The sequence below is a fragment of the Hyperolius riggenbachi genome, chromosome 12 (assembly GCF_040937935.1).
Source record: "Hyperolius riggenbachi isolate aHypRig1 chromosome 12, aHypRig1.pri, whole genome shotgun sequence".
Taxonomy (NCBI): domain Eukaryota; kingdom Metazoa; phylum Chordata; class Amphibia; order Anura; family Hyperoliidae; genus Hyperolius; species Hyperolius riggenbachi.
The window spans coordinates 168,295,263-168,322,570 of NC_090657.1; the positions used below are offsets into that span (position 1 = coordinate 168,295,263).

At 46.3% G+C, this 27,308-nt stretch overlaps 1 protein-coding gene and 1 long non-coding RNA gene across 7 annotated transcripts in view; one reads left to right on the forward strand and one right to left on the reverse strand.

The window, feature by feature from the left end:
- Window positions 1–27,308, forward strand: part of LOC137541790 (uncharacterized) — a 318,006-nt gene that overhangs the window by 234,686 nt on the left and 56,012 nt on the right. The window lies entirely within an intron of this gene.
- The window catches only part of LOC137541785 (cadherin-like protein 26), a 177,106-nt gene continuing 166,768 nt past the window's right edge, over window positions 16,971–27,308 (reverse strand). For all 5 annotated transcript variants that reach the window (XM_068263289.1, XM_068263287.1, XM_068263290.1 and 2 more), the window contains 2 exons: window positions 27,138–27,221; window positions 16,971–20,922 (listed from right to left, as the gene is read on the reverse strand). In XM_068263289.1, coding sequence (XP_068119390.1) covers window positions 20,737–20,922; window positions 27,138–27,221 — 270 coding nt within the window. In that variant the 3' untranslated portion in view covers window positions 16,971–20,736. The remainder of the gene's footprint in view (window positions 20,923–27,137; window positions 27,222–27,308) is intronic.

The window sequence follows — 27,308 nt, forward strand, 5'->3', positions numbered from 1 at the left end:
AAGGGGCTCCCTGGCACTCACTCACTTCCTAAAGGGGCTCCCTGGCACTCACTCACTCCCTAAAGGGCCTCCCTGTCACTCACTCACTCCCTAAAGGGGCTCCCTGTCACTCACTCACTCCCTAAAGGGGCTCCCCTGGCACTCACTCACTCCCTAAAGGGGCTCCCTGTCACTCACTCACTCCCTAAAGGGGCTCCCTGTCACTCACTCACTGCCTAAAGGGGCTTCCTGTCACTCACTCACTGCCTAAAGGGGCTCCCTGGCACTCACTCACTTCCTAAAGGGGCTCCCTGGCACTCACTCACTCCCTAAAGGGCCTCCCTGTCACTCACTCACTCCCTAAAGGGGCTCCCTGTCACTCACTCACTCCCTAAAGGGGCTCCCCTGGCACTCACTCACTCCCTAAAGGGGCTCCCTGTCACTCACTCACTCCCTAAAGGGGCTCCCTGTCACTCACTCACTGCCTAAAGGGGCTTCCTGTCACTCACTCACTGCCTAAAGGGGCTCCCTGGCACTCACTCACTGCCTAAAGGGGCTTCCTGTCACTCACTCACTGCCTAAAGGGGCTCCCTGGCACTCACTCACTACCTAAAGGTGCTCCCTGTCACTCACTATCGGGGTCCCTGTCACTCACTACCTAACTGGAGGCGCCTGTCACTCACTAGCTAACCTGGGGGTCCCTGTCACTTACTACCTAACTTGGGGGGGCTACCATATTAAGGGGGCATTCTGCCTATTTATGTGAAATGCTGTCTATTTATGTGCCTCATGACTGCTGAATGTGTCTTGTTGGGAGCCTTATGATTTGTTGGGGGCCTCATGATTGCTGAATTTGTCTTGTTGGGGGCCTCATGATTTGTTTGGGGCCTCATGATTGCTGAATTTGTCTTGTTGGGGGCCTCATGATTGCTGAATTTGTCTTGTTGGGGGCCTCATGATTTGTTGGAGGCCTCATGATTGCTGAATTTGTCTTGTTGGGGGCCTCATGATTTGTTGGAGGCCTCATGATTGCTGAATTTGTCTTGTTGGGGGCCTCCTGATTTGTTGGGGGCCTCATGATTGCTGAATATGTCTTGTTGGGGGTCACATGATTGCTAACTGCGAGACTATGGGAAAAGCTGAATCCTTATCATATGAGACAATAGCATTAAACCTACTTTTTTAGCGTTTTAAAACAGAAAATAAAACTGGGAGGTTCTAAAAAATTGAATACATTTTTCAGGAGTAGGATGGATGAAATTGTTTATCTTCACAGTTTATTTTCAACTTGGATTTTCCATAATGTTCATGTATGAGTTAAAACGTTTGTACAGTATTTAGTTTAAATTGCTGTTGCCACTTTGCGATAGATACCGGTAAGTGACTTTTGGGTTGCAGTTTGGGCACTCGGCCTCCAAAAGGTTCGCCACCACTGTCCTAATCTGATGTCCCACCATTGCTAGGTTCATGTAAATTTGTCTCCACCCGTTACCACACCTATATTCTGGTCCATGGCCCACCCATTTTTTGGTGCGGCGCGATAAGCACGCCGCACAACGTGATCGTCATATTTTTGGCACGCTAGCTGCAGTGTGCTGAATTCTGCTGCCTACAGTATGTACAGTATACGCTGTTCTCTAGTGCTTGCACTGTGTGCTGATTTACCTCCAGTGTGTACAGTGTAAGGTGTTACTCTGTGCCTTTATTGATTGTAAACCAGCTGTATTGTATGCTGATCCCTGCTACTTTCAGTATGTACAGTATTAGCTGTAAAGCCTGGTACACACATACAATTTTGATTAGCCAATTTTAGCTCTGTTCATAAAATTCATTGTCTGTTGGCCCACTTACTGCACGGGGGTGGGAAATTGGGGGTCAGTGATTGACCAATCAAAATTGTATGTGCGTATACATCTTTGATCTATGCCTATACTGATTGTAAATGATCGAAATAAAGGACAGGGGGCTCCGTCCAATATTTCGATGGGCAGGCCCGTTATCCGTAGCTTACACCGCTGCTAAGTTCATGTACATTTGGCCCCACCCATGGCCACGCCCACTCACCGCATGGCCACGCCCATTTTTTTTGCCCCGCCTGGTGCCCACAGGTGCCACTGATCTCCAAGGACCCTAGAAACGCCCCTGCTGCTCACATATGGCCAGCCATACATGTCTTTATAATCAGTATCCAAATCAAATCTGTGGGATAAGGAGAATGAGCCCCCTCTGTGATTTTGTTTACATCTTTAGATTCCGCCGCAGTTCCTGCTGTGTCACACTGACAACGTGTCGCACTGTGTCCCAGACCTTCACACTTATTACCCGCACCATCTGCTGAAGTGGCTACTGCGTACTTGCTTTCACACCTGCTAATTAGCAGATAGATTTTTAATAAATATCATTTATGAATTTCTTGATTAGGTCCAGAAATGATGTGTGTGTGATATGTTAGTGTTGTGTGTGTTTTTGTTAGTGTGTTTGAGTTTGTGTGTGTGGTGTATTAGTGTGTGGTTGAGTTGGTGTGTTAGTGTGTGTGTTAGTGTATGTGTGGTTTGTTAGTGTGTGTGTTAGTGTATGTGTGTTTGAGTTGGTGTGTGTGGTGTGTTAGTGTGTGTGGTGTGTTAGTGTGTGGTTGAGTTAGTGTGTGTGTGTTAGTGTATGTGTGTTTGAGTTGGTGTGTGTTAGTGTGTGATGTGTGTTCGTGTGTGTTTGAGTTTGTGTGTGTGGTGTGTTAGTGTGTGGTGTGTGTTTGAGTTTGTGTGTGTGGTGTGTAAGTGTGTGGTGGGTTAGTGTGTGTGTTGTGTGTGTGTGTGGGGGTGTGTGTGTTAGTGTGTGGTGTGTGTTAGTGTGTTTCTTTGAGTTTGTGTGGTATGTGTGTGTGTTTGAGTTTGTGTGTGTGTGGTGTGTAAGTGTGTGGTGGGTTAGTGTGTGTGTGTTGTGTGGTGTGTGTTAGTGTGTGGTGTGTGTTTGAGTTTGTGTGTGTGGTGTGTTAGTGGTTTTTTTTTAGTTTGTGTGGTGTGTTAGTGTGTGTGTATGTGTATGGGTTTATGTACAGTATGTGTGAGTGTGTGTGTGTGTGTGTGTATATATATATATATATATATATATATATATATATATATATATATATATATATATATATATATATATATAATATGAGTGTATGTACCCCTGTGTGTGTGTTTATGTGTGTGTATATATGTGAGTGTGTGTGCGTGCCCCTGTGTGTGCGTTTATGTGTGTGTGTGAGCCCCTGTGTTTGCCTTAATTTGTGTGTGTGTGTATATATATGTGTGTGTGTGTGTGTGTGTGTGTGTATATATATGTGTGTGTGTGTGTGTGTGTGTGTGTGTGTGTGTGTGTGTGTGTGTGTGTGTGTGTGTGTGTGTGTGTGTGTGTGTGTGTGTGTGTGACTGAGTGCGTGTGTTTATGCGCGTGTTTGTGTGTGATGTGTGTGTATATATATATATGTGTGTGTGTGTGTGTGTGTGTGTGTGTATGTATATATATATATATATATACACACACACCTGCTAATTAGCAGATACATTTTTAATAAATATCATTTATGAATTTCTTGATTAGGTCCAGAAATGATGTGTGTGCGCGTTTGCGTTAGTGTGAGTTTTTGTGTGTGGTGTATTAGTGTGTGGTTGAGTTGGTGTGTGTGTGGTGTGTTAGTGTGTGTGGTGTGTGTTAATGTATGTGTGTTTGAGTTGGTGTGTGTGTGTGTGTGGTGTGTGTTAGTGTATGTGTGTGTGTGGTGTGTTAGTGTGTGTTTGTATGGTGTGTTAGTGTGTGTGTGGTGTTAGTGTGTGGTTGAGTTGGTGTGTTAGTGTGTGTGTTAGTGTATGTGTGTTTGAGTTTGTGTGGTGTGTTAGTGTGTGTGTTTGCGTTTGTGTGTGGTGTGTTAGTGTGTGGTGTGTGTTTGAATATGTGTGTGTGGTGTGTTAGTGTGTGTGTGTTAGTATGTGTGTGTTTGAGTTTGTGTGTGTTTGAGTTTGTGTGTGTGGTGTGTTAGTGTGTGTTAGTGTGTTTGTTTGAGTTTGTGTGGTGTGTTAGTGTGTGTGTGTGTGTGTTAGTATGTGTGTGTGTGTTTGAGTTTGTGTGTGTGGTGTGTTAGTGTGTTTGTTTGAGTTTGTGTGGTGTGTTAGTGTGTGTGTGTGTTAGTATGTGTGTGTGTTTGAGTTTGTGTGTGTGGTGTGTTAGTGTGTGTTAGTGTGTTTGTTTGAGTTTGTGTGGTGTGTTAGTGTGTGTGTGTTTGGGTTTATGTATGTGTGGTGTGTGGCTACTGGTTACCTACCTTTTGGGTATGCCAGATGGAAGTAGAAGATTTGGGCCAAAGAAGCAACGCAAAAGTTTGGGCACCGCCATAAGCGCCCATAATAATGTCTATAGTGGGAAATTGCACCCACTATTTGTAGTCCAATTTGCATAGCAGGTGGCCCCTGTGCCTATATTTCCTCCTGTAGACCATATTAGTATGGGCATCTATGGCGGCAGCCAATATTTAGCGTTTTTTTCAGTGTCTGTGTGGCGGGGGACATGGTTATGGTTAGGCATCAATAGGAATGGTTTTTCAAGGTTAGGCGTGGATGTTTTTTTTTTTTTAAGGTTGGGCATCAATCGGGGGTGGTTTAACCACTTGCCGACCGCACGCTTATACCGTGCGTCGGCAAAGTGGCAGCTGCAGGACCAGCTCGCGCGAGCGGCTGCTTCCTGTCAAATCACGGCGGGGGGCTCCGTGAATAGCCTGCGGGCCGCCGATGGCGGCTCGCAGGCTAAATGTAAACACAAGCGGAAATAATCCGCTTTGTTTACATTGTACGGCGCTGCTGCGCAGCAGCGCCGTAAGGCAGATCGGCGATCCCCGGCCAATCAGCGGCCGGGGATCGCCGCCATGTGACAGGTGACGTCCTGTCACTGGCTGCACAGGACGGATAGCGTCCTGTGCAGCCCGGATCTCCGGGGAAGGGAGGTAGGAGAGGGAGGGGGAGAATGTCGCCGCGGAGGGGGGCTTTGAGGTGCCCCCCCGCAACATGCCTGCACGCAGACGCGATCAGACCCCCCCTGCACATCATCCCCATAGGGGGGAAAAAAGGGGGGCGATCTGATCGCTCTGCGTGCACCCTGATCTGTGCTGGGGGCTGCAGAGCCCACCCAGCACAGATCACATAATACAGCGCTGGTCCTTAAGGGGGGGTAAAGGGTGGGTCCTCAAGTGGTTAAGGTTCGGTGCATTGGTTGGGAGGGGGCAAACTACAGCCTGTGGGCCATATCCATATCCAGTCATGTGACTGCCCATATAAGAGGAAGGGGAGTGACGGTAGTTGAACACACCCTGACAAATTGTCCAATGAGGACAGGAAATGCGTAGGTGGGCGGAGCTGCAGCCCGAGTGCGTTTCCACTCTGCACGTGGACTCTCCTGGTCGGCGTCTGCCATCTGAAAAGCAGAAACTGGTCCTGCATGGTTCATACCACTGCCCCCAAACAGTGAGTGGCTCCTGCAACATCTTATGGGACATTGATCCAGGTTTGGTGAGGATATTCTCCTACCTACAACCCACTATACTACAGTGAGGGACAGTCATCCAAGAAGGACTAATGTGTAATGACATCATCTCCATATTCCAGCTTTCTACATGCCGCTTATTGCTGCCCCAGGAGAGTGAATGAAGGTGGCCACGTGTGTGCGTGAGTATGTGATTGCCGGCTTAGCTTTTTGCCATGCTGCGCAGCAGGAAGGCTTAGGTTGCATGTAGCACTTTAACTGCAGCTCTGAAGTTTTTAAAAAATGTGGTACACCCTATTGCATGCGCCTGCCATACATGTGTGCTTTCTGATATAATACATTTCTTACCCTGTTATTGAGCATAAAACCTTGGGTGCTTCCTATTTGTATATGTGGGCCGTATCCATCCCGCATGCTCTGTAAATCCAGGCTGCTGAATTTCTCCCCCCCCCCTCCCCCCTTGCAGAATTGTGAGCGTGTTTATTCCTCTGTACCTCGTATGTATCTGATTACCTGTTGCAGACTCTGATATTCCGTTTTGATCTGTCTTTGCCCGCTCCCTTTGATACCGCGTTATTGTATATATTTTTTTTGCTTGTACATATTTGTATATATATCTCCTGCACGCCGTTTGTAAATAGATAGATAGTTAGTCAGGGTTTTGGTTATACGGTTGTGTTCAAAATTATTCAACCCCCACTAAAACTGAGTGTTTTGGCCAGTTTGACATTGATTTTGATCATTTCAGTCATCTTGTTTACAATTAAATCAAAGAGGCACTTGTAAGTCAGACAAATATAACATAACATTTATAATGAAATATCCACAAATGTCTTTTCTGTGCTCACATCATTATCAGTTTTATTCAACCCCCAAGTGACATTCATTCTTTGTACTTAGTACAACATCCTTTTCCAGTTATAACAGCTTTTAAACGTGAAGCATAGCTTGGCACAAGTGTCCTGCAGCGATCTACGGGTATCTTAGCCCATTCTTCATGGGCAAAAGCCTCCAGTTCAGTCACATTCTTAGGCTTGCGTGCTGCAACTGCTTTCTTTAAGTCCCACCAGAGGTTCTCAATCGGATTTAAGTCTGGTGACTGCGATGGCCACTCCAAAATGTTCCAGCCTTTAATCTGCAACTATGCTCTAGTGGACTTGGAGGTATGCTTGGGATCATTGTCCTGTTGAAAGGTCCAACGTCTCCCAAGCCTCAGGTTTGTGATGGACTGCATCACATTTTCATCCAATATCTCCTGTACCTGCAGAAGCAAAACAGCCCCAAAGCATGATTGACCCCCCACCATGCTTCACAGTAGGCAAGGTGTTCTTTTCTTCATAGGCCTTGTTCTTCCTCCTTCAAACATAGCGTTGATCCATGGGCCAAAACAGTTCTCATTTTGTTTCATCAGTCCACAGAACACTATCCCAAAACGTTTGTGGTACATGGCAAGGAAATTAGCAACGCTACTTAAAAACAGATAAGTGCCTACCTGCAAGAGAGTGCAAGCCCCACTTGTGGGGTAAAATACACACCTAGCATACACATGACCTGTCTACCACTGGAGGATGTTGGTTTCCTGTAACAGCTTGCATGCAACTTGTTAAGTACTGGTCCCTCCCACTGCGGAGAAGTCACACTCGATGGGAGGGGACCTAACACTAAATCCTAACCTATGCATCTGAATAGCCTGGGTTCGCCACCAAGTAAAATTGAAAATTGCGCAAAAGATGGATCAGCGCATCACCAGGCCACCTCCGAATGGCCTCCAATCAGAGGTGCGCTGGGCCTCCCCAGAAACTGCAAACGCACCTTGAACCCAAACAGAAGCTCTGCATATACACCAAAAGCAAGGCTGTTAAGTGGGAGCAGCTGACCAAAAATTAATTAAATTAGTACATGGCAAGGAAATTAGCAGCGCTACTTAAAAACTGATAAGTGCCTACCTGCAAGAGAGTGCAAGCCCCACTTGTGGGGTAAAATACACACCTACACACAGATCTAGAACCAAACTCTACCTGGAAGTTGTAGTAGCTTTCACCTTCTCAGTTGATGGGAGGTGACATTCAGGGCTGTGGAGTCGGAGTCGTGGAGTCGGGCAATTTTGGGTGCCTGGAGTCGGAGTCGGGAAAAAATGCACCGACTCCGACTCCTAATGAATTTGTAACTGTAATTAAAATAGAAAATATGACAAAATGTTCTATTTCTCAGATAATAGTCATTAAAAATAATGTATATATACAGTATATATACAGTAATAGCTGTGCTTAGTCCACAAAAATGAAATAAACCAATCAAAATTAGTTACTTGTGCTGCTTCAATAAAGCAGTCCCCGTATTTTTAAGGTCAGATATACATATCTGATTGTGACTGTATATATGATGTGTACACAGGAATCTCTTATATACACTAAATAACATCTATGCTGTAAGAATAAAGCCTGATGTGTAGCCGTGTCACTAATAGAGATGGTCAATGAGATGGAAATAATTCTGCATTGATGCTGATTTATGCAAATGTATGCACTCCCTTTGCTGATGAAATCAAATAATTTGATATGTTGTTAAAATTTGGTTTGGTGACTACAAATTAAAGGGTAACTGAGATGGATGAAAAGTAAAGTTTTATACATACCTGGGGCTTCCTCCAGCCCCCTTCAGGCTAATCAGTCCCTCGCTGTCCTCCACCACCCGGATCTTCTGCTATGAGTCCTGGTAATTCAGCCAGTCAGCGCTGTCCGGCCGCATGCCGCTCCCACAGCCAGGAACATTCTGCACCTGCGCAATAGTGCTGCACAGGTGTAGTATGCTCCTGGCGGCGGAGTGTGTGCATGCGCACTACGCCCGACTGGCTCAAGTACCTGGACTCATAGCAGAAGATCCAGGTGGTGGAGGAGGACAACGAGGGACTGATTATCCTGAAGGCGGCTGGAGGAAGCCCCAGGTATGTATAAAAGTTTAATTTCATCTGTCTCAGGTTTACTTTGTTACACACAGGGCCGGTTTAAGCAACAATGGGGCCCCAGGGCAAAATAAACCTGGCCCCCCCCCCCCCAACATATACCCCGGAACAAAAATCGGCATTAGGGGACCTTTTTTGCAGCTAGTATAGTCAGGGTGTGAAGTCCCAATCGGTCAGAGCTCCACATTCTGGCTATCCCAGCCTGCATGGGGGACAAGGGGTTAAAAAGTTTCAGGAGAAGGGACCCCACATAAAAAAAAAAATTCCCACACTCTAAACATAAAAAAAAATTGGGAAAATAGGAAAAAATGCCAGGGATCTTCATACAGCCATATTGCGGCTGTATAGCGATACCTGGCCAAAGCGCTGCGGCTGCGTATAGACACCCTGGAAACCCCGTCAGGAAATTTATTGCACTTTCGTTTGATGCATGTAAAATTACACTACCGTTAGGTTTGCTACTAAAAGTTAAATTTACCGCATTTAAAACTATACTTTTTTCCTTCTAAACTTTAAAATCGATTTTCTCAAAAACTATAAGGCCTTTTTGAAAAATTGTTTTTTCCTCTTATTCCTAATGATCTCCTTAACATATCCTGCAAATTTAGGGTTTCTAGCATTTAAGGTGGATTTGCTATTAACCATTAAAATCGGCAGGTTTTTAAATGTGTTTTTTTTTCCTTTGAAACTTTAAAATCGATTTTCTCAAGAACTATAAGGCCGATTTGAAAAATTTTTTTTTCCTCTTGTAGCCACGGGGGGCCCCTACAAGCTCTGGGGCCCTGGGGCAGCTGCCTACTTTGCCTTAATGGTAGCGCCGGCCCTGGTTACACAGTAGTACTATACTCTACATATGCACTCCCCACAGAGCTGCAGGGAATCCACTGAGAATGCTGTGCACATTGAACACAGAGGTGTTGTCTGTTTACAATCTCCTCATTCCCCTGCAGAGTACCTGCACATCATTCTTACATGCACCCACAGTTACATTGCCTAGGGCCTGATAGATGTTCTTTGTTCCGGTTTGTACCTTTTACAAGTACTCTTACCAAGGACTAGTTTTAGTCTAAAGGGAATAAATATAGTAGTCTACATATCCTTCTCACTTCAGTTGTCTTGTAAAATTCCTAAGCGTTGGCAGTTAAGAGACGAATTTCATGTTACATACTTTTAATCAACAAAATTGTAATATGCAAATTAGAGGAGTCGGAGTCGAGGAGTCGGTGGAATCCTAAACTGAGGAGTCGGAGTCGGTGGATTTTTGGACCGACTCCACAGCCCTGGTGACATTATGGTGATTTGACTGAATTAGAAAAGTGAAACAAAAATTTCAAGAGTTTTATGACAGTTAATTATATTTTGAGCTCTAAGCAAGAACATAGTAGAGCAGGCCAGAGAAGAAGACTTTGAGTTCCTGATTGTCAGGTGGCATTTTACAAGTTCAGATCTTGGTGGCAGTTAGGGTTAGCATAGATGTAATTTCTTTGGCTGATGTGCTGCAGTTATGAGTGTTAATCCTTCTGAGCTTGCATAGGAATGCCCAATTGCGGCAATTTTTACGCGATTTTAAAGAAAGTGAATGGGAGCAATTTTTAAAAATCGCTCAGAAAGCGCTAATCAATCACAAACGCTCAAAAAAGCGCTTATAGTGTGGCTGAGCCCTATCCTACTGGATGTTGCCCATTTAGCTGCATGTAAAGTGTTTGCAGACCTGAAGTGTAATGGACGAAGAGATCAGTGTATGTGAAGTGCTTGTGGCTCTGGGGCTTGGAAGTCTGACCTGCTATGCTGCAGACCCCATACTCAGACTTGCCTTGTGGTGGTAAATGATCACTTTCTCAGTTAAAGGGAGGAAAGTTTGTGGGTAGAAAGGTGGTCTTCATTCCAGATCTTTTAAGTTGGAGCAATATTTGGGTATTTGGAATTGAAGTTTCGTAAATGGCAGAGTCCGAGTTGGATGATTGTTGTAATGATGAAGGACCTCTTGTGTATGAGAAATCTGTTGGCTCAAGTGGTTGGGGCTTTGAACTGCAATGTGGGAGATACTGGATCAAATCCTCTGAGTGGCCTTGTTGAGAAAGTGCTGTGGGTGGGTAAAAAGGTGATCTTTAGTCATTTGTGAAGTGTGTGAAGATGTGAAGTATGATGGATGAAGAGATTAGTGCATGACCAGAGCTGGTGGCTCAGGTGGTTGGAGGTCTGACCTGCTATGTTGGAGATCCCCAGTTCAATCCCCTGGCTGTGATGAAGTTTGGAGTTCAGTATGGTTGAAAGCTTTGGTGTGTGTAGATGAAAGGGTGGTAAGTTTATGGAGAGAGGTGGGTGGAATAGTAATTTAGGATATGGGTATAAAAAGTTGGAAATTTTGCTAAGTACAACTTTTGAAGGGGGCTGCCCCAAGCAAGACAGCCCACTTCAAATATTGTCAGATGTATGGACCACCCAGGCAACGGGCAGAGAAGAAGGCCCACGCCTTTTGGTGTTTCTGATGCAAGTTACAGGCAACCCTCTTATGCCTGGGACTCAGGAGCTGAGGTGGCTTGTCCATGACCACAAGGCCTTCACTCAGAGGGACGTGGGCTCAGGTTTCTCAGCTTTGCTGTTAGAGTCCACCTAGGATTGAACTCAGGTTTCTCAGCAATGCTGTCAGAGCCCACCCAATGTTAGCACTCAGGTTGCTCAGCTCTGCTGTCAGAGTCCAGGATTGAACTCAGGCTTCCCAGCAGTGCTGTCAGAGTCCTTAACCTCTGAGCTATCGCGTTCTTCCAAACACAAAGCTGTTCGTCCTTATATTTCACATTGACCACACATTCACAAATGTTATAAAGAGGCACCAAGAACAGAACCAGTGCCAGTGAACAAATGCTCTGTGCATGGCAAGAGCTGGTGGCTCAATCGGTTGGAGGTCTAACCTGCTATGCTGTCAACCTTGGTTTGATCCCCTGGCTGGCTTTGTGGTTACTGGTTCTGTTCTTGGTGCTTCTTTATTACATTTGTGAATGAGTGGTCAATGTGAAATATAAGGACGAACAGCTTTGTGTTTGGGAGATGGCGATAGCTCAGAGTTATTGATTGTCGATTGTTGATCGTCCCGTTATTGTTCGCCATTACTGCCACGCACACGATCGAGCAAGTCGGCCCTTCATCTTTCAGTGTGTCCGATCGATTGATGCAACTAATTTTGGCCTGAAATTGGTCGCCTTGTCGGTCTGGCATGTTCTGGGCGGCACGGATTTTCACCAGATTCTGATTATAATAATTTAATCAGATGGTCGATCGGCCCCCAAGTCGCCTGATGTAAGAGTCTACAATCAGCATACTCCCTAACACTGCTACAGCCTACTGAGTGAGTGTGCTCTAGTGGCTGCAGCGCTGGCGCTTTCAGTCCATATGTAGAGAGAGTGCGTCTGTTTATGCCTATTAACAAACCAATGTAAATGATCTTGTGTTGTACAGCTTGGCTGGACTCAAATAAGCCAAACATTTGCATAATATGTCATTTGTTGTCCAGGAATGCGCACTGGCAAAGTAAGGGGATTTATTTGTGGAGCTCTGTCTCCCCCTGCTGTTGATTATTCTGAATGTCGCCTCATTGCTTGTTTGTTCTGTGATGTTTACCTGTAGCCATAGCTAGAGATAGGATTATTGTGACAGGGTCAGCAGGATACTAGGAACAGGCAATGACATGCTGATAATTCAGACTTGATGCAAATGTTATGCAGCTTGGAAATGGACCAATCAATGGGATCCGAATGATTCCATCTCGCATGCTGCTTGGATTTGCACACAGGTTTTACTGGATTAGCCATATGCTTGTTCCAGGCTGTTGTGGTAAACACTGAGTCAGCCAAGTCCGAGTACTTGATCTGCTGCAAAAAGGAAATAAATATGGCAGCTTCCATATCACTCTCACCTTAAAGGGATACTGTAGGGGGGTCGGGGGAAAATGAGTTGAAGTTACCCGAGGCTTCTAATGGTCCCCCGCAGACATCCTGCGCATGCGCAGCCACTCCCCAATGCTCCGGCCCCGCTTCCGGTTCACTTCTGGAATTTCAGACTTTAAAGTCTGAAAACCACTGCGCCTGCGTTGCCGTGTCCTCACTCCCGCTGATGGCACCAGGAGCGTACTGCGCAGGCCTAGTATGGTCTGTGTATGCGCAGTACAATCCTGGTGACATCAGCGGGAGCGAGGACACGGCAACACAGGCACAGTGGTTTTCTGACTTTAAAGTCAGAAATTCCAGAAGTGAACCGGAGGCGGGGCCGGAGCATCGGTGAGTGGCTGCGCATGCGCAGGATGTCTGTGGGGGACCATTAGAAGCCCCGGGTAACTTCAACTCATTTTCCCCCGACCCCCCTACAGTATCCCTTTAAGTTCCCTTTAAAAATATTTTGTTAAAAAGTTTTTGCAGAATGATCCACTAGGCATCTACATGGGCAATGCAGTGAGTAGAGTGAAGCTTGGTACACACCATCAATTGTGATTGACTCATTTATCACCTCCATATAGTATGAAGGCCAACAGATTTGCAGTACAGTGAACAGTTTGTGTAGATAAACCCTCATACTACATGGAGGGGGTAACATTGGTCAGTGATTGAACAATCAAAATTGTATGTGTGTACAGGCTTACATACAGGTATGTACACACATCCAATTTTGATTGGCCAATGGATTGTGTAGGTTAACTGGTAACATTAACCAAGTTAAATTGTATGTCTTCTGTATGGCTCATTCTTCTAGAGAGGTAGGCTAACCTATCACTCTCTATTTAAAATATTTTAATGGTTTATATTATTCTAGACGGCACCTCCCAATAGCTGTTCTTTAAGTGAGAACCGTTTATTAGTTACACATGGGTCGGGGTACCTCTCCTTGTCGCAGCTTTCATAAATCAGCAAAATATAAAAACGCAGCAACAAGCAGACATTTTACTCTATTTACTTCTAGTCAGTAATTGGCAGAAACATTGATCCATCAGCATCTCTGAATCAGAGGACCAGAATTGGCCGCTGCTAATAAGGTCTGACAACTGTTAGCCAGCGGCTGGTTACCAGAGATGGTCACTGAGATGCAAATAATTTCAAGTTGATGCAGCATTATGCAAATGTATACAGCTTAAAAATGAACCAATCAAATTCTGCTGAGGTAAAATATGATTGGTCCATTTTCAAGCTGCATCAATTTGCACATAAAAGTTGCATAATCCTGCATCAACTAAAAACTATTTGCATCTCAATGACCATCCCTACTGGTTACCTGATCTGCAGTTGCTGAATCCAATAACGCCTCCAAATCTCACTTCCTGTCAAACTAGAATTTTCTACACATTGGTTAATTTTTTGTTCCTCTCTGCTTCTAAATGTTGTAATTGGTTGCTGTAACTTCGTGTTTAATATACAACTGATTATATATATATATATATATATAAATCAACCAAACTAACCATTAAAAGGATCAAATCCAGCAAGAGAACACTTTATATTCACTTATTTGTATAACTGGCCTCATCCATTCATTTCTGGGTACCAGTGATAGCAAGATTGTTACTATGCTATATTACGCTATGATATAATGTGCTAGACAGAAATATAACATATCTTACTGTGGACAGTAAATCAAGTAAAGTTAATAAGTTAAAACTCAAAAGTTTCAATTGTATAAAATTTTTATTCAACAAAAAAAAAAGTCAAAAACTTAAAAACTACGTAAAGACGAACACAAAGCAATATATCAAATATCTTTTTGTACAATGTGGTAAAAAATAAAATGCACATTAATTTGTCTGTTGTATCGAAGTATACAGTTTGTACACGTTACATGTATGTTTAGCATTCCTAACAGTTTATGGAGGCCTCATCCTTTCTGTTGTACACGTTACATGTATGTTTAGCATTCATTACAGTTTATGGAGGACTCATCCTTTCTGTTGTACACGTTACATGTATGTTTAGCATTCATTACAGTTTATGGAGGCCTCATCCTTTCTGTTGTACATGTTACATGTATGTTTAGCATTCATTACAGTTTATGGAGGCCTCATCCTTTCTGTTGTGTACGTTACATGTATGTTTAGCATTCATTACAGTTTATGGAGGCCTCATCCTTTCTGTTGTACACGTTACATGTATGTTTAGCCTTCATTACAGTTTATGGAGGCCTCATCCTTTCTGTTGTACACATTACATGTATGTTTAGCATTCATTACAGTTTATGGAGGCCTCATCCTTTCTGTTGTACACGTTACATGTATGTTTAGCCTTCATTACAGTTTATGGAGGCCTCATCCTTTCTGTTGTACACATTACATGTATGTTTAGCATTCATTACAGTTTATGGAGGCCTCATCCTTTCTGTTGTACACATTACATGTATGTTTAGCATTCATTACAGTTTATGGAGGCCTCATCCTTTCTGTTGTGTACGTTACATGTATGTTTAGCATTCATTACAGTTTATGGAGGCCTCATCCTTTCTGTTGTGTACGTTACATGTATGTTTAGCATTCATTACAGTTTATGGAGGCCTCATCCTTTCTGTTGTGTACGTTACATGTATGTTTAGCATTCATTACAGTTTATGGAGGCCTCATCCTTTCTGTTGTACACGTTACATGTATGTTTAGCATTCATTACAGTTTATGGAGGCCTCATCCTTTCTGTTGTGTACGTTACATGTATGTTTAGCATTCATTACAGTTTATGGAGGCCTCATCCTTTCTGTTGTGTACGTTACATGTATGTTTAGCATTCATTACAGTTTATGGAGGCCTCATCCTTTCTGTTGTACACGTTACATGTATGTTTAGCCTTCATTACAGTTTATGGAGGCCTCATCCTTTCTGTTGTACACATTACATGTATGTTTAGCATTCATTACAGTTTATGGAGGCCTCATCCTTTCTGTTGTACACGTTACATGTATGTTTAGCCTTCATTACAGTTTATGGAGGCCTCATCCTTTCTGTTGTACACATTACATGTATGTTTAGCATTCATTACAGTTTATGGAGGCCTCATCCTTTCTGTTGTGTACGTTACATGTATGTTTAGCATTCATTACAGTTTATGGAGGCCTCATCCTTTCTGTTGTGTACGTTACATGTATGTTTAGCATTCATTACAGTTTATGGAGGCCTCATCCTTTCTGTTGTGTACGTTACATGTATGTTTAGCATTCATTACAGTTTATGGAGGCCTCATCCTTTCTGTTGTACACGTTACATGTATGTTTAGCATTCATTACAGTTTATGGAGGCCTCATCCTTTCTGTTGTACACGTTACATGTATGTTTAGCATTCATTACAGTTTATGGAAGCCTCATCCTTTCTGTTGTACACGTTACATGTATGTTTAGCATTCATTACAGTTTATGGAAGCCTCATCCTTTCTGTTGTACACGTTACATGTATGTTTAGCCTTCATTACAGTTTATGGAGGCCTCATCCTTTCTGTTGTACACATTACATGTATGTTTAGCATTCATTACAGTTTATGGAGGCCTCATCCTTTCTGTTGTACACGTTACATGTATGTTTAGCATTCATTACAGTTTATGGAGGCCTCATCCTTTCTGTTGTACACGTTACATGTATGTTTAGCATTCATTACAGTTTATGGAGGCCTCATCTAAACAGTACATCTGCTGTCGTATTCATTATTGTCACTGAAAACATCTCAATACTGCAAGGTCCCCCCCATGCGAGTGACTCAGGTTTCCATAGAAGTTTCTCTGTGTTGTCATTTACCAACAACTTTGCCCTCAGTTGCCAAGTGTTAGTTAAGCCTCCTTCGGATGGACTGTTGAATGCCACACTTGTCGAGCCAGTTCAGTCTCCTGGCTGCTGGAAATGGGCGCCTTTTAAAGTGTACCTGAGACGGGGGTAAGAAGATTTCTACTTACCCGGGGCCTCTGCCAGCTCTCTCGCTGTCCTCCAGGTCTCCTGCGCTGACCTGTCAAAAGTCTGACCTGGCTGATCTGGGGGCTACTGTGCATACGATCCTGGATCTCACTTCCCAGGCCGGGAGTGGTACGCGCACCTGGATCTCGCTTCCCAGGCTGGGAGCGGTACGTGCATGCGCTCCTAGATCTCTCTCCCCTGGCTGGTAGTGCTACGTGCACATGCTCCTGGATCTCGCTCCCCAGGCTGGGAGCGGTACGTGCATGCGCTCCTAGATCTCTCTCCCCTGGCTGGTAGTGCTACGTGCACATGCTCCTGGATCTCGCTCCCCAGGCTGGGAGCGGTACGTGCATGCGCTCCTAGATCTCTCTCCCCTGGCCGGGAGTGCTATGTGCACATGCTCCTGGATCTCGCTTCCCAGGCTGGGAGCGGTACGTGCATGCGCTCCTAGATCTCTCTCCCCTGGCTGGTAGTGCTACGTGCACATGCTCCTGGATCTCGCTCCCCAGGCTGGGAGCGGTACGTGCATGCGCTCCTAGATCTCTCTCCCCTGGCTGGTAGTGCTACGTGCACATGCTCCTGGATCTCGCTCCCCTGGCTGGGAGCGGTACGTGCATGCACTCCTAGATCTCTCTCCCCTGGCCGGGAGTGCTATGTGCACATGCTCCTGGATCTCGCTCCCCAGGCTGGGAGCGGTACGTGCATGCGCTCCTAGATCTCTCTCCCCTGGCCGGGAGTGCTATGTGCACATGCTCCTGGATCTCGCTTCCCAGGCTGGGAGCGGTACGTGCATGCGCTCCTAGATCTCTCTCCCCTGGCTGGTAGTGCTACGTGCACATGCTCCTGGATCTCGCTCCCCAGGCTGGGAGCGGTACGTGCATGCGCTCCTAGATCTCTCTCCCCTGGCTGGTAGTGCTACGTGCACATGCTCCTGGATCTCGCTCCCCTGGCTGGGAGCGGTACGTGCATGCACTCCTAGATCTCTCTCCCCTGGCCGGGAGTGCTATGTGCACATGCTCCTGGATCTCGCTCCCCAGGCCAGGAGTGGTAAGAATGGTATACTTTGTAACCCCGCACGTCAGCATTGGACACCCAGTGGCAGTGGGGTCACCGGGCAGCAAATAATATGTGGCTACCTCTCCACTGCCCATGCCAATTGCTAGTGAGCAGCTGGCCGCTGCACAAGAGCAGTCCACAGACGGTGAATGTATCATCTCCAGCCTCCAAACGCTCGAATGCAGCAGGACCTGCATTTGCAATCAGCGAGATCTGATCACACCAGTGGTAAAGCGTTGCTGTGATTTCCATAACTGAGCAGAGATCCTTGTGTCTTGAGATTCACCAACTATTGGAAATGAATTGGATAGCAATTATAATGTATAGGATAGAAATGATAACGCAGCAATTTGTGTACACAAGGCTTTACACTGCACACATACAAAGACTGTCACCTGACGCAATCAATTCCTCTCGCAACCGTTTGGTGGCCGAGGCTGTGCAGATGTCTTACTCTATGTAACAGGAGGAGGGATGGCGCAAGGTGGAGCGAGTGGTGCATGGCAGAGTGGGAAAGAGCACAATGGAACGTACAAGAAGGGTGGAGCATGGTGGAGAGGCAATGAGGGGCAGGTGCATGGTGGAGGGGGGAAGAAGGGTGGAGCGTGACAGAGGGATGGCACATGGAGCTGGAGGAGGGATGGGGCATGGCAGAGTGGGGTGGAGCACAATGGAAAGGGAAGGAAGGGTGGTGCATGGTATAGAGGCAAGGAGTGGTGGGTGCACGGCGGAGGGGTGGAGCATGGTGGAGTGGGAAGATGGGACGGCACATGGAGCTGGGAGGAGGGCCAGGGCATGGCGGAGCGGGGGAGGAGCACAATGGAACAGGCAGGAGAGGTGGAGCATGGTGGAGAGGCGAGGAGGGATGGGTGCATGGCAGGGCGGGAAGGAGTGACGGCACATGGAGTGGGGAGGAAGTCGGAGCCTGGTGGAGTGGGGAGTGCATGGTGGAGCGGGGAGGTGAAATGGCACAGGGCAGATCAGGGAAGAGGAGGAGCGGCAGAGCACAGTTTAGCAGGAAGCAGGGACAGAGTATGGAGGAGCAGGGAGGAGGGACGGTGCATGGTGGAGCAGGGAGGAAGGGTGAAGCATGGCGGGGAGGTGGAATGGTGCAAGGCACAGCAGGGAGAAGCAATGGAGCAGGATGGATAGACAGCGCAAGGTGGAGCAAAGAAGAAGGGTGGAGTGTGGAGGAGGGGCGGAGCATGGTGAAGGGGCGGGTTCATAACAGAGCTACTTCCCATGGTTGGGTTGAGCGGGAGAACAATACTTTCTTAACATTAAATTACAAAAAGTCTTCTGCAGCAGTGATATTTTTATAACAATTCAATACAAGTGGATGGTCACTTTTCAGTGTTAGTGTTACACACATCCAATTCTGATTGTTCAATTTTACTAGCTCCATGTAGTATGAGGGCCAACAGAATTTTAATACAATGAGCAGATTGTGTAGGTTACCTCTCATATTACATGGAAATGGTAATATTGGCCATTCAAAATGGCATGTGTGTACCAGGCTTTAGTTTGGTTCTGTTTTCAAAAACCAGCATGCCCCTGCCATTGTCTACCTTCACAGACAAGCGATCAGTATCCCACGCTCCTTTGTGTGGAGACAGAACTCACGTAGGTTAGAAGCAGAGATCAGCATACACTGCAGCTAGTTTACAATCAGGATTGGCACATACTGAAGCTGAAATGTCAGTATCTTGAAATCACCGTCTATGGCACGGAACTCTCTTTTCCAGAGTCACTGTTGTGTATGTTACATTGGACAGGTCATACATGGCATACTGTGACACGCCTGGTGCCCGTAATTATCATGAACCGCTATTTTTTACATGTACCTTTATTGGGTGCCTGGCTACACTGATACAGAACGATTCTGAGTGTAGGGTGAACCAGGCCTTCAGCCTGATACACACGTGCAATGTTGATTGGCCAGCGACGGATTGGATGTAGTATGAGGGCTAGCAGATTTTAATGACTGTGAATAGATTATGTAGTTAAGCTCTCATACTACATGGAGGTGGTAACATTGGCCAATCATGATTGGATGTGTGTATCGGGCTTTAGGCACCATGTGACTTGTCAGTTCTTGCAGGTGATGAGATGGAGGCAGGAGAAACAGATGAGGATCTGAGTAACTCTAACAAGGATACAGATCTCATTAGGGATGATCATTGCTAATAATTCTCACTTGCTGCAAATTGTATAGTTGTGTCTTTTGCAGCTTAAAAATATGTTATAGTTGTTTTCTTTGCAGTTTGACAATGGAGCAATCCATGCAATCTGATTGGTCCATTTCCAAGCTTCATACATTGCATAGATTCTGTATTATTACGCTCTTATTAACCATCCCTAACTACTCTTTGTAGCGTTCAGGACTCCATTTTTAGCAAGTTACAGTGTAACAATAACAGCCACACATAATGGATGGAAGCCAGATCTGTGCAGAATCCCATCATGAGGGGATCTTACTATCTATTCCGAGCTGCTCTATAAATAAACACCCCTGTGGCCTCCTTGTGGTTGGTGCAGTCCAGATGTGGGAGTTCCCAGTGCTGGGAGTAGTTGTGTGTTCAGTCCTTTGTCACGGAGTCCTCCTAACAGCCAGAGTACATCCATTCCCTGAATCCGTTGCCGGGTTTTCCTCCTCTGGCTGAAGATCATCCGAGTCCTTCTACATCGTGGGACGCTGTCAGCCATAAATCCCAGAGGTCTGGCTAAGCAGTGCCCCCGCCCCCCGGTTTGTAGAGTTGTCACCTCATCCACCATTATATACCTCTAACATAGAAAGCTGGGCGCAAGAAGCAATGCATAGAGCCTGATTCACTCAGACATCTCCAGACCATGAGAGGTCCAGCAAAGCTACACTGGATTCACCGCTAATCATGTGGTTAAGATGTCCCAACCTTACCTGGGCCATAACAGAACATAGTCAGGGCAGCCGAGAGGTAGATGAACTAGTGGATGTGTGATTGTCCATCACGGACAGTCTAGCTTTAGCAGTTCTCAGAAGACTATTGTGCAGCTGTTAACGTACTCACTTTTCAGCAGTCACCACTATGTTCCAGTATGACCCAGGCAAAGGCAGAAATCTTTTACCACATAACAGCAGGAAGCTTTGGTCCTCTAGAGATGCCTTTATTGAATCGGCCCCAATACAGGACAATATAGCAGAAGCGTAGAGATAAGTCCCCTCAGTCCCCATGACAGCATCTTTGGGATAATATAACATCCACTTGCGATGTATTGCAGGAGGCGCTCAGTGCAAAGCCAGGCAGCGGAGTCCCTGGAAACCGTCCACAGAAAGATCCGGCATCTTTACTGCTTGCAGATCGCCTCTAGTTGGGCAAATTTAGGATCAAACTGGTCCAGGAAACTAAAATCCATCTGTTCGGGGTAGATGAAGGGTTCAAACGCGTCGGCTTTCTCCAGCTCTCCCTCGTAAGCGTACACACGGGGCTTGTATGTGCCGACATCAACATCAACAGGGATGCCACGCAGCCTCTGCAAGGGAAAGCGAAGATCAATGTCATTGCATCATATTACATGTATAATAACATCAAAATCTACAGGGATGCCACGCAGCCTCTGCAAGGGAAAGCGAAGATCAATGTCATTGCATCATATTACATGTATAATAACGTCAAAATCTACAGGGATGCCACACAGCCTCTGCAAGGGAAAGCGAAGATCAATGTCATTGCATCATATTACATGTATAATAACATCAAAATCTACAGGGATGCCACACAGCCTCTGCGGGGGAAGCAAAGATCAATGTTAGTGTGTCATATCGTCATATTGCATGTATAATAACATCACAATCTACAGGGATGCCACGCAGCCTCTGCAAGGGAAAGCGAGGATCAATGTCAGAGCGCCATATTACATGTATAATAACATCAAAATCTACAGGGATGCCACGCAGCCTCTGCAAGGGAAAGCGAAGATCCATGTCAGTGCATCATATCATCATATTACATGTATAATAACATCACAATCTACAGTGATGCCACGCAGCCTCAGCGGGGGAAGCAAAGATCAATGTTAGTGTGTCATATCGTCATATTACATGTATAATAACATCACAATCGGCAGTGATGCCACGCAGCCTCTGCAGGGGAAGCAAAGATCAATGTTAGTGTGTCATATCGTCATATTACATGTATAATAACATCACAATCGGCAGTGATGCCACGCAGCCTCTGCAGGGGAAGCAAAGATCAATGTTAGTGTGTCATATTACATGTATAAACATCACAATCGGCAGTGATGCCACGCAGCCTCTGCGGGGGAAGCAAAGATTACATCACTCCATCATATTGTATATACAGATCATTACAGGACAGGCACTGACAAGAGCATTCTTTCTCCTAACTATGTGCAAAGTGGGGAAGACAACCACACAAGCAGCTACACACTGACTTTCTTATTGGTTTTCCTGTGAAGATGGGGCTATTGGGAAGTGTACACATGGCAGCTCTAGTGGTATTCTTTTCCTGGGCTGTGGCGTTGGAGTCGGGAGCAATCTTTGGGTACCTGGAGTCGAAGTTGGGTGAATTTTTGAACCTGATTTCTCTAGCACTACCAATGCTGCGTGTGGCAGTTTTTGGCCCCTCAATGACTTGGAGCAGCAGCCAAATCCTAAGCATGTTGCAGAATATCCTGCTCAACATCTGCTGTCAGCTGTGTGGCCTTAAATAATAACTGAAGTGAGAATGATATGGTAGCTGCCATATGTATTTCCTTAACCACTTCAGGACCACAGTGCTAACCCCCCTTAAAGACCACACTATTTTTTGCTTAACTGGCCACTGCAGCTTTAAGGCCAAGCTGCAGGGCCTCACAACACAGCACACTAGTGATTCCCGCCCCTTCCTTTCCCCCCCACCAACAGAGCTCTCTGTTGGTGGAGTCTGATCGCGCCCCACCCCCCGCCAGCCAATCCTGGCTTCTGCCTATGAGAGCTGATTGCTCTCTAATGTCCCAGATATGTACCAGGCTGCAGATAGCATCAGCGCTGTACTACGCTAATAGACGGCGGTTTTGCCGTCTAACAGTCTCCCGAGACTGAAGGAGAGGCGGAGCTCCGCCCCCCAAGCAGGAGATGCACGCGCAGCCTGGGCGCGATCTCCTGCAAACTGCAGCCCCAGGACTTGACGCCAATTGGTGTTAGGCGGTCCTGGGGCTGCCGCCGCGGCCGCGCCCGGCGGCGTGGAGCACTCTTAAGGTAGTTAAACAATACCAGTTACCTGGCTATCCTGCTGTAGTAGTGTCTGAATCACACCAGAAACAAGCATGCAGCTAATCTTGCTAGACAATAATGTCAGAAACACCTCATCTGCTGCATGCTTGTTCAGGGGCTATGGCTAAAAGTATCAGGCCCCTTTCACGCTAGAGCATTTTCATTACGTTGTGTTGCCCTTTTTTACTGCAGGGTAACGTTAAAGCAATGTAAGTCTATGGGACATTTAATACTTTCCACAGTGCAATGCAATGTGCTAGTAGCATCACTTCTGACACGAAAGCATCAGCGCGTTATGGATCAACATCCGTGGCGACAATCAGTGACCGGAAGTCATGTGAAGATATTTTAAAATACTTTGTGTTGCAGTGCACATGCCCAGTAGCAAGTTTTATCAATACACTTGCTTGCAATGTATATTTCCGCCACAGGAAGTGAGCACTTGAGAGCCTTGCCTAAGATTTGAACCGCTGCCAGGAATTTCATGAAGGCTCATTACTGCGCATTTGCGCAGGTAACCTTAAAACCTGTTTTTAGTGTTGCAATGCAATGCAATCCTTCCTCCGTTCGCACCGCATGAAAAACGCTGGTTGCTGGTGTGAAACTGGCCTTGGAGAGGCAGAGCATCAGCAGGATTGCCTATATGGAAATAAATATGGCAGCCTCCATATGCCTCTCGCTACAGCTGTACTTTAAAGGCAGAGAAGAAAGACAAATTCAAATAGTGTTACTTAAAGTGTCTTTTCCAACTAATAATTGCAGGATGCAACCGCAAGCGCACAATTGCCATTTTTACTATGTGTTTTGGTTTGGTTTCTTTTGTTTTGCTTTTGTGGTTTCTTTTCACTTTCCATACAAATTCAAACAGAAAAAATGCAGCAAGCCAGCGACTGACAGGAATAGAATTGCGCTGGTGTAAAATCCTTTCCCCAATTCTTCTTGTCCTACTGCATTCCGTGCGATTAGCATAATGTACAGGGGAGAGGTGTATCGGACCGTGTGAGGTGTGAAAAGGCCCCTAACACTGCAGAACACGGACATCTGATGGTTAGATCTATCGATTAGTAAACAGGTGCAAGGAACAAAGGAACAATTCCACCAATTGACACGAAGGGCATCACAATTAAAATCAACCACCGGGGCCACACAGCAATTACACAAACATGCTGGCTAGGTATAACTTCCTGTATTCTTAGTAGGCAACTTTTCCAAGCTACCCCTGATTATACAATGGCTATGTGACTCAGAGCAGGATCATCCATCAGGCAACCCAGGCAGGTGCTTGGGGCCTAGTGGATGTCAAAGGGCACACCTGCCACCTTCTGTGACCTCTCCACCTCATCTTACCATAAGGATCGCAAGGAGGCCCATAATCTACTACCTTGCCTAGGGCCCCGGTTAAATCTTAATCCATTTCTGATGTACGACGGTTGCTGCCAACAGTCAGCCCTGTAGCTGTGGAGAGTCCTGGAGACATTCAGCATGTCACAGCAGCAGGTAGGGTGTGATCCCTCCCCTCGCTGTACACTATAAAGTTTTATGAAGTGACCCTCACGTCTGATATCAGTTCCCAGCTGAAACACTGACTGTTGCACCGGGAATGTTGCAGAACAAGCACTCTGAAAGTGACAAGCTGTGACTAATTGCAGCACGCCCTGACACGCGTGTAGCTCTGCAGAAAGCATGCCTGTGTCCACTCATAATTACATGACACGGTTTTATGGCTTTATAGCAGTTATTAGTGCAAGGTGTGCATTCTGCTGAGCTGGCCCGGCCTCCAGCAGCAATGAGTAGCTCTCACAGTCATCCAGCAGGCCTTACATAACAGCGCAACAAGAGCCAGAATAACCCTTTCCAAGCTCATATAAAACTACACTGTAGCCAGAAACTGCTGCATCTGTATGTATGAGGGCCAGATGCCAAGAATGCATACAGAATACCTAGTCATGTCACTGATCGTCCTCAGAGGAGCTCACACTCTAATCCTACCATATGCTATTGTCCTACCATATTATTATTATGTATTTATATAGCACTAGCATCTTCTGCAGCACATTACAGAGTACATAGTCATGTCACTGACTGTCCTCAGAGGAGCTCACCATCTAATCCTACCATAGTCATAGTCTAATGTAATACCATATTATCATTATGTATTTATATAGCACTGCCATCTTCTGCAGCACTTTTAGGACAGTCAGTGACATGACTATGTACTCTGTAGAAGAAATCACAGTGTAATTCTATATTAGTCATAGTCTAATGCCCTACCATAGGGTAAGGCTAAGTTCAGGAGAAGCAGGTACGTTGCAAGTATGACTTCCCGGCGGCGGCCGATCGACCATCCAATTCGATTATTATAATGCAATTGGATGAAAATCGGTGCCGCCAAGTGCATTCCTGACCGACAAAGTGACCAATTTCGGGACGGAAATCGGCCGCAAGATGTCGGGACGAAGTTGGTTGGTCGGGTGTGCAGTGGTACGGTGGCGATTTCCGGAACGAGCGATGAGACTACTACCACAATGTATATATGTGCCCGATGTGCATTTATACGTTACCTTTCCTGTAGCAGCCTCCGCGCCGCGCGGTGCAAACATGCCACTGGCGCATAGTGTCTTGTGTCGGCGCATAGCCTCTGACGTGAGACGTAATACGCCAGAAGCGTGTACGGAGAGCCACCTGGAGGATTAGGGACACTATGTGGAGGCTGCTACAGGACAGGTAACATATAAATGCACACACCGGGCACATTATACATTGGGGGGCAGTGGCGGTGCAGACTCAGCCGATTCCCTGAAGATTTCATGGTGAAATTGGACGGGAATCAGCCTGGATGTAGTGTATGGGCAGAATCAACAAACCATTGTTTGACTAAGTAAACAAGGCTACAGACAACATCAACAACAGAACTAAAAGGATCCCTGAGATGAATCAAGTCTCAGGATTTATACTTACCTGGGGTTTTCTCCAGCCCCCTTAAAGGCTCGTACACACTCTTGATAATCTGGAACGACGGGTCCGTCTGACCCTCCCGCTGGGCGGGCGTTCCAGCGATAGTAGAGCATGTGTACAGTCTGTCAGCAGACTGATAAGGCTGTTTCTGAGCGATCCGCCGGGCAGATCGCTCAGAAACAGCCTTATCAGTCTGCTGACAGGAAGCAGCACTTCCTCCTCCATCTCCGAAGTCTCGTTCTCTGTATAGTTACATTACGAGGCTTGGTGACGTCACCAAGCCTCGTAATGTAACTGTACAGAGACCGGGACTTCGAAGATGGAGGAGGAAGTGCTGCTGCGTCGCTGGAGAAAGCCCTCTGGTGAGTACAACTATTTACTCCACGGGCTTAGAGGGGGGGGGAGGAGATCGGGAGGGGGGAGATCGGGAGGGAGGGGGGAATAGGCCACCCGCAACAGCCACCATAGAAGGGGGATCCCCCCACCCGCACAGAGGGGGATCCCCGCCCACAACAGCCACCATAGAAGGGGGATCCCCCCACCCACACAGAGGGGGATCCCCGCCCGCAACAGCCACCATAGAAGGGGGATCCCCCCACCCGCACAGAGGGGGATCCCCGCCCACAACAGCCACCATAGAAGGGGGATCCCCCACCCGCACAGAGGGGAATCCCCCGCCCACATAGCCTCCGCATACAGGGGGGAACCCCGCACATTCCCTGCCCCGCTGGCTGCCCAGGGATTCCCCAGGGTGGCTGGATGCTTGTTCTGCACGCTGTGGGTAGCACAGATCGCTACCCACAGCGTGCAGTCAGGCATCCAGCCATCCTGGGGAATCCCTCTGATGAGAAAAAAATGCAGCCGGCGGGGCAGAGAAACAGGAAATCTCCCTGTCGGCATGGACGAGCTCAGCTCGTCATTAACGTTTTTTGCAAGTTTTTGCTGGACGAACTCAGCTCGTCCATACCGCCAGGGAGGCTACGGAACCTTGAACTGTACAAGAAGCAGCATAATAATAATATTGCAGTTTTGCCACAATGAGGAGGCGAGATCCCCAGCACTTTGCCTATGTGTATGAGCTGTCTCTGAGAGTCAGGGTATTGGGAGATGGCTGCTGCTATTGTGTGCCATAAGCCAGATCAGTCAGTGGTGTGAAAGCCGCCTATTGGCAGCAGACCGCTGCTAGATCACCACCAGACTTAATAGGGCCCCCCTGCAGAAATGGTAGAATGGGCTCTCTTGGTCTCTGAACACCATGAGAGTCATGTGATCGGGAGCCAGCGAATGGCAGTAGAGAGTGTTCTGAAGCAGGAAAAAATAATGCTACTCTGCATGGCGGGGACAGTTTTTTGTGAGTAGAGTAGTTTTGCTAAATTGCATGCACTTGCGGTTGGGGAGAGGGAGGAGGAGGGCCCCCCTTGACTGGCAGGGGTGATTGTTATGTCCACGATCACCACCAGAGGAATAATACAATCTCTGATGAGGAGGGAATGGAGAGAATTGTGTCACATTCACATACCTTGTTCAGCATCTCCCCGACTTTATCTACAAACACTCTCTCGTAATTGTACTTCAGCGATCCGTTCCTCATATACTTGCTGTTCTGTGAGGATAGAAGCAGAGCGTCATGTATGTGTAATATTATGTATCATGACACAGAGGTGAGATCACATGGTGACAAATGCTCTGT